The 6,138-nt window shown below is 50.8% G+C and overlaps 1 protein-coding gene across 4 annotated transcripts; it reads right to left on the bottom strand.

Moving 5' to 3' along the window:
• Positions 1-560: 560 nt before the first annotated feature.
• SP8 (Sp8 transcription factor) lies at positions 561-5,754 on the bottom strand. 4 transcript variants are annotated; one of them, XR_009758066.1, is made up of 3 exons: positions 5,424-5,754; positions 2,741-4,341; positions 561-2,295 (listed from the first exon to the last, which is right to left on the bottom strand). XR_009758066.1 is itself a non-coding variant. In XM_061586069.1 (2 exons), exons 1-2 carry the CDS (start codon positions 5,442-5,444, stop codon positions 2,908-2,910), a joined length of 1,455 nt encoding a protein of 484 aa, XP_061442053.1. In that variant the 5' UTR covers positions 5,445-5,754; the 3' UTR covers positions 561-2,907. The 4 variants fall into 4 exon arrangements, 3 of the variants coding, with proteins under 3 accessions (XP_061442053.1, XP_061442054.1, XP_061442055.1); XM_061586069.1 differs by having other exon boundaries at positions 561-4,341; XM_061586070.1 differs by lacking the exon at positions 5,424-5,754 and adding an exon at positions 4,951-5,103 and having other exon boundaries at positions 561-4,341.
• Between the last annotated feature and the right edge of the window lie 384 nt (positions 5,755-6,138).

Below are 6,138 nucleotides of genomic sequence, written 5' to 3'. Positions count from 1 at the left end.
CAGAATTTCTGATACCCCTGACTAAACAGTCCTACTTAGAAGTAAAACCAGTTGCTGTCAATGGGGCTTTCCTCCCTGTTTACTACTTTCAATGAGATCTACAGGGAAATGTTATTCAACAAGGATAAGATGTATAGGTTTTCAAGGGGGATATCAGTCAGAGAGAGGAATTCCAAAGTGAATTTGAAAATGCCACCTTTTTATCTTTAGAAAGAAATTAACTAACCTAACAACAAATATTTTATCTGGTGTTTATTAATTCCATTTAAAATCTTACAGATAAAAATCAATTACATATCATGCATTTAAAATGCAAATTTAAAGTGTTCCAGCGAAAGGCTTTTTTTTTTCATTTCAATGTGAAATATCCAAACTTATTTCAACATTACAATGAGACTATTTGTTTGCAGTGTTTGCAAACTTCAGAGTAGCATCAGGAGTGTTTTAGTAACATTCACCATTATTATTTTCAGGAAATACACATAGGCCATCATTAGTCAGTTTCACTTGGACAGTTTATTTAATACATGGGTCTGGGTGTGCCCACTGTTTTGAAATATAGGAGAACTCTCACTTAAACTATACCTGAACTGCCAGCAAATGCAAATAAGTACATGTTCCATTAAATTAAATGTCATTCAACATTTATCAAATATTGTTTGCTTAATTACAGTCATGCCTATCTAAATTAATATTCAAGCAAAAACTATATCCTGAAGTGCAATTTGCTATACACTTCAAGGGACAAGTTAAAAATGCAGTTAATTAGGACTGCAACAATAACGCTTTAATATTTTCTTCTGACCAAAAAGAGGAGGGGAAAAAAAGCTCAAGTGTACTTCAATATATTTTCAAATATTTACTGGAATATACAAGAAAAATACTATACAAAATCGTCTCCTGGACAACTGCATCTCACACCCATACACTGGTGGAGTTATATCTGTTAGGTATTTTACAACAATTCCGTTGTACAAACCATTAGGTTTAGAATTATTTTACAAATATCTGTCCCTCTGTTCCCCCCCCCCCTTTCTCTTTTTTGGCATTCAAACTACAGGCTCGCTGAAAAGCAAGGGTACTTCTTTTATTCCTTAAATCAGAAAAATAATGCTACAAATAATAGGTTTACTCCTAGGTGCTTGTAGAGTACTGCATGAATGTAGACGCTGGAACTCTGAAAGAGGGACTGAGGGGCTGATTCGTTTTTTTTTAAATGGGGCAGAAACTTTTAGAAAACGAAGGTATTGAAAAGTAGGTTATAGTTCTCTGTCTTTTAAGTTAAGAAAAAAACGCAACTCAGAACACATCTGAAATCAAACACATTTAGAATTATGGGCACTATCCAGCCACAGTCAAAGTCCTGTTGATTTCAGTGGGATAGAGTGAAGGATGAGGTTAGTCACTGAAACCAACCAGACAAAAATTTGGCTGGATCATATTCAAGGTTTCCAAGTACAAATGTAAATGTGTGTGTGAAAAAAGTGTTGGATTTGCCAGCCCAAGAAGCATTTTTTAAAGACTAAGGATTTAGCAGGATTGAAGCTGCAATCAATTAAGGCAGATAACTTAGATTTATAGCCCAATCCATAAATCTCTTAAATTAGTGGGATTTCCACTGATACAGTCCTATCAAAAGAAACAGTGCAGCCCAACCCTATGCATGTTTACTTGGAAGTAAGATCCACTGTGCTCAATGGATATTACTCCAGGTAACCATACATAGGATTGTAGCTTAAGGCAACTTAATTCAGTTTTACAAAGTTCTGAGAAAACCTGCATTGGATTGAGCTGTAAGGCTCCTAAGGACATCAGAAAGGTTCTCAGACATAACCTCTGTTGAAATCAACATTTTAGAATAAATACTTTAAAATTTGGTGCTAGTGAAATCTGATGAAATTCAGGATTTTTTATTTGGCTGTAAGTCTTAATGGCTTCAAAGGGAATAACACCAAAAACCACTCATTTACTTGGAAGTAAGTTTAATTGACTCCCATTGAGTGTAAAAACCCTACCTCCGGTAAGAATCACAGACTAAATTGCCTTGGAAGTGCTGTAAAAAAAACCCCACTTTATTCCAATTAAATGTGCAAATTCGGAGTACTCTGACATAAGTGATTTGTGAATGGGACTGGTTTGCGATCACACCTACATGCATACTCACAGATACACAAACACACATACAAATGCTTCAGGCTTCACCCTTTACTCCAGAGTAATCCCACCAACTTCCACGGCAGCATTCTCGCGGGCTGACGACTGCAGTTGCGAAGCAAGGTTGAATCGAAGTTGAATCTGTGGAGTGTTCCGAAACAATAGTGTTTTTTAAAAAAGCTTCCCATAACATTTCTAGTCAAAGTGCTTTCAGCGGGAGATCTTGGGCGCTTTCCCCCCCTCCTGATAAGAGGCTCTAATTCTCTCATGCAATTGTTGTTGGCTCTGTAGTTCGTCCAGATCAGGATCCACCCCCCACCTTCCCGTCCTGCAGGTTTGAGAGAGCCAAAACCTCTTCCTCCTCAGCGCAGAAGTCAGTGGGGGCGGCACTCTGGAGCTCCTACGTTGCGAACCAACGCTTCCTCCGAGTTCCGCTGCTTCTTGCCCTCGTGGCCCAGAGCATGCGCGCGCGGTTCAGGGGGAGCCGGGAGGACGGCAGGGAGCCGACGTGGCGGGCCCGGCTGCCCTCTGTGAGCAGCAGAGAAGCGCGAGTCGGTGCGCTGGCTCAATGCGCGGCGTTACTTACATGTCCAGAGATTCCCCCCACCCCTTCATCTTCAAAGTAGCTCAGCCAGGCGCGAGGTTTCCACAGGCGGTGGGGGGGATGGAAAAACAAAACACAAACGAGAAAATAAGTCCCTCCCTGTCTCGCCTCGCCGGCCGCGGTGGCGGCAGCGCGCCACCGGGCAGCTTTCACTCCAAGCCGTTCCTGTGCCCGGGCTCGGAGGGCTGGAGCAGCTCCGGGGAATGACAAGGCGGGCTGCCGGGCGCGCTGTGCTCGCTGTCGGTGTCGCTGCCTTTCTTGCCGCCGCCCGAGCCGCCGCCCGGGCCGCCGCCACCGCCAGCGCCTCCACCGCTGTGGGTCTTGACGTGCTTGCTGAGGTGGTCGCTGCGCATGAAGCGCTTGTTGCAGACCGGGCAGGCGAAGCGTTTCTCGCCCGTGTGCGTGCGCAGGTGGCGCTGCAGCTCGTCCGAGCGCGTGAAGCGCTTGCCGCAGAAGAGCCAGTTGCACACGAAGGGCCGCTCGCCCGTGTGCCAGCGCAGGTGCGCCTTGAGGTGCGACGTCTTCCCGTAGACCTTGCCGCAGCCGGGGATGTGGCAGCTGTGCAGGCCTTTGCGCCTCAGGCTGGCGCCCGCCGGCCCCAATCGCTCGGCCTCCTGGCAGTTGGGGCAGTCACAAGTGGCGCGGCCGGAGTAGCGCCTGGCCGACGAGCGCGGAGAGCCGCCTAGCGGCGCGGAGGGTCCGGCGCCCAGCATGGAGCCGCCTGCGCCGGCCGTCAGCGGCGAGGGCGCCGTGTCCGGGTAGGAGCCCGGCAGCACGGGCTTAAATCCGTCCATGAGGTGCTGCCCGGCGGGGCTGAGAAGGTGTGAGGGGGCCGCGCCGCTGCTGAAGGCCGAGTGGCCCGCCAAGCCCGAGTAATCCGAGTTGTAGGCACCCAGCGGCGAGTGCAAGGAGCCCGCCTGGAGCCCGCTGGCAGCGGCGGCCGGATGGACTCCATTGGGGTTCTGCACGTCGAGCCAGCCGGCGCCCACGTCCCACCAGCTGGAGGCGCCCGCGTCGCTCGGATGCGAGGGCTTGAACCACGACTCGTAGGGGTGCGCCATGCCCACGCGCGGATAGATGCCCTGCAGGCTGTCCACCGACGTGTGCACCTTGGAGATGAATACCGGCTGGTGAGCAGCGGCTTCCTGCGCTCCCCCGCCGCCGCCGCCGCCCCCTCCACTGCCGCCCGACGGCCCGGGCGCCTGGAACACCGAGTAGTCGTTGGCGAAGGGAGAGCCGCCGGCGGCGCCGCTGGACGTGAGCGAGAAGGCGCTGGAGCCCGGCGAGCCGCCGCAGCTAAAGGAGTCCGACACCAGGGCGGCCGCCGCAGCAGCGGCTGCCGCGGCCGCCGCCGCATGAGCCGAAGAGCCGTTGCGGGCTGAGGCCGAGACGCCGACGCCGCCCAGGCTAGAGCCCACGACGTTGCAGCTGCCCGACGAGGAGGAGCGTTTCCAAGGGTGGAAGCCTTTGCCGAAGGACGAGGAGCTGTCCGAAAGGGCCGAGGGCGACGGGCTGGGGCTGCCGATCTTGTTGCAGGTGGCGGCGAGCATGGCCAGAGGAGTGGAGCCTAAGCGCGGTTCTTCCTGCAGGGAGAGAGGAGAAAGGCCGGGAAAGCGCCTGTCAGCCTCGGCAGGGAGAGCCCCAACCACCACAACCGCCCTGGCTAGTCTCACCCGCTGAGGGGGAAAGGTGGGCTATGAGAAACTTCCCTCCGCACCAGCTGTTATCGGTGGACTTCTTTACACCTTCTCCTGGCTCCCTGGAGGACATTTAAGCCACTGTCTCCCTTCTCAAAACCCTCGGAGAGGCTTCCTTTTAAATAAAATCGCCGGTTTCTTTAGCTGAAAGTGAAATTGCATCCCAGAGGCAAGCTAAGAAGCTTGAACTGAAACTAAATTCCAGTCCAGAGCCATTGAGGGTTTTGCTGGATGAGGCGGGCTGGGAAGCTTCGGTCGCAACTGAGCCGCGATCCTGAACCGCTTGATTTCAGAAGTATTCCCCTCTTGTGCCGGGATCTACGAGCGAGATCTTTGCATTGAGCCAACACAGACATGATCTAGATTTAGATCCCCCCCTACTGTCTAAACTTTTTAAAGGGGTGCTTTCCCACACCAGCCCCCCCCCCAAAAAACACTTCCCTGTTCACCCATCAAGGAAACAGATTGGGAGGGAGAGAAAAATGTTCAACATACCTGGAGGAAATGACGGCTCAGTGAAATGGTAAAGGAGAGGAAAAAAACAACAACAAGCTGTGGCAATTAAAAAAAATCTCACAAGGAAAGAGAAGACCGAGCGAGGCAGCTGCTGTTTCCCTTCGAGCAGATAATAGAGGGAGGGAGAAAAGAGAGAGGGGCCAGTTCTACGGGGATACGGGAATAGCTCAACCCCAAATTCTGGACGTTGCTCCTACTAATGCCCTTAAAAACCTTTGCCTGCAGGCTGACAAAAAAAAAAGGGACTGCCCTCTTTCTTCCCCCCTCCCCTTTTCCTCTTTCTTTTCTTTCGAACTCACTTGGACTTAAGAGAGAAAGGCAAAAATAAAAGCCTCAATAGAAGAGAGTGATAGCCCCCGGTCAAGAGAGGGGCTACTTTAACCCTTCTCCAATCGCCAATAAAAAGGACCCAATTAAAACAGCAAGGGGGGGGAGAAAATCCTCAGACTCACCCCTAGAAGTGAAGTTGCCATCCCACAAAGTGCCCTCCTCTCAGAGGATCTTTTTTATATTGATAAATCAGAGGCAGTGTTTTTTTTAGAGGTGTGCAATACAATGATCAGTTCCGCCCATTCCACCACAATTGTAGCTCCCTCTCAGGCTTTGAAGTGCCGCTGAGCCCGCGCCAGCCAATCTACAGCTCCGTCGACCGCTCCGAGACGTTGCCGCGTGAGGTCATCAACACCGCCGAGCGCCTTCCGCCGCCGCCGCCGCCGCCGACAGGTCCTCTCGGAAAAAGAAAGACGCGCATGCAGAGCGAGCGAGAGAGACTGCAAACAGAAAGGCCCGTTGCAAAGGCAAGGGAGGGTGGGCAAATGCACAGACGCTTTCCAAAGCGCACCTCTCCCTGCCTCTTTCCTACTTTGGGTTTTTAAAGCGCAACTCGACGTGCACCGTCCTCCTGTTTCTTCGATGTCTCTCAGTTCGTTGCTTGGGAGAGCATATTAATAATCTCCCGAGGGATTTCTCCCCCCCCCTTTTTTTTTTCGCCTTAGGAAAATATACATAAATGTGACAGGGCGTTCGCTCGTTCTCTCAGGCGCGCGCGTGCCCTCGGAGTTGTGGATTTAGTTTAAAATTGATTGCTTTAGTGGATTGCTTTTTTCATCTCCCCATTCGCTGGATAAGGTGGTTCGGAAAACCCCCACTTTTACAGAGGGAGGACCA

This window comes from Rhineura floridana, chromosome 10, assembly GCF_030035675.1.
Source record: "Rhineura floridana isolate rRhiFlo1 chromosome 10, rRhiFlo1.hap2, whole genome shotgun sequence".
Classification (NCBI taxonomy): domain Eukaryota; kingdom Metazoa; phylum Chordata; class Lepidosauria; order Squamata; family Rhineuridae; genus Rhineura; species Rhineura floridana.
Note: the sequence above shows the minus strand (reverse complement) of the source record. Positions and strands in the feature narration are given on the sequence as shown.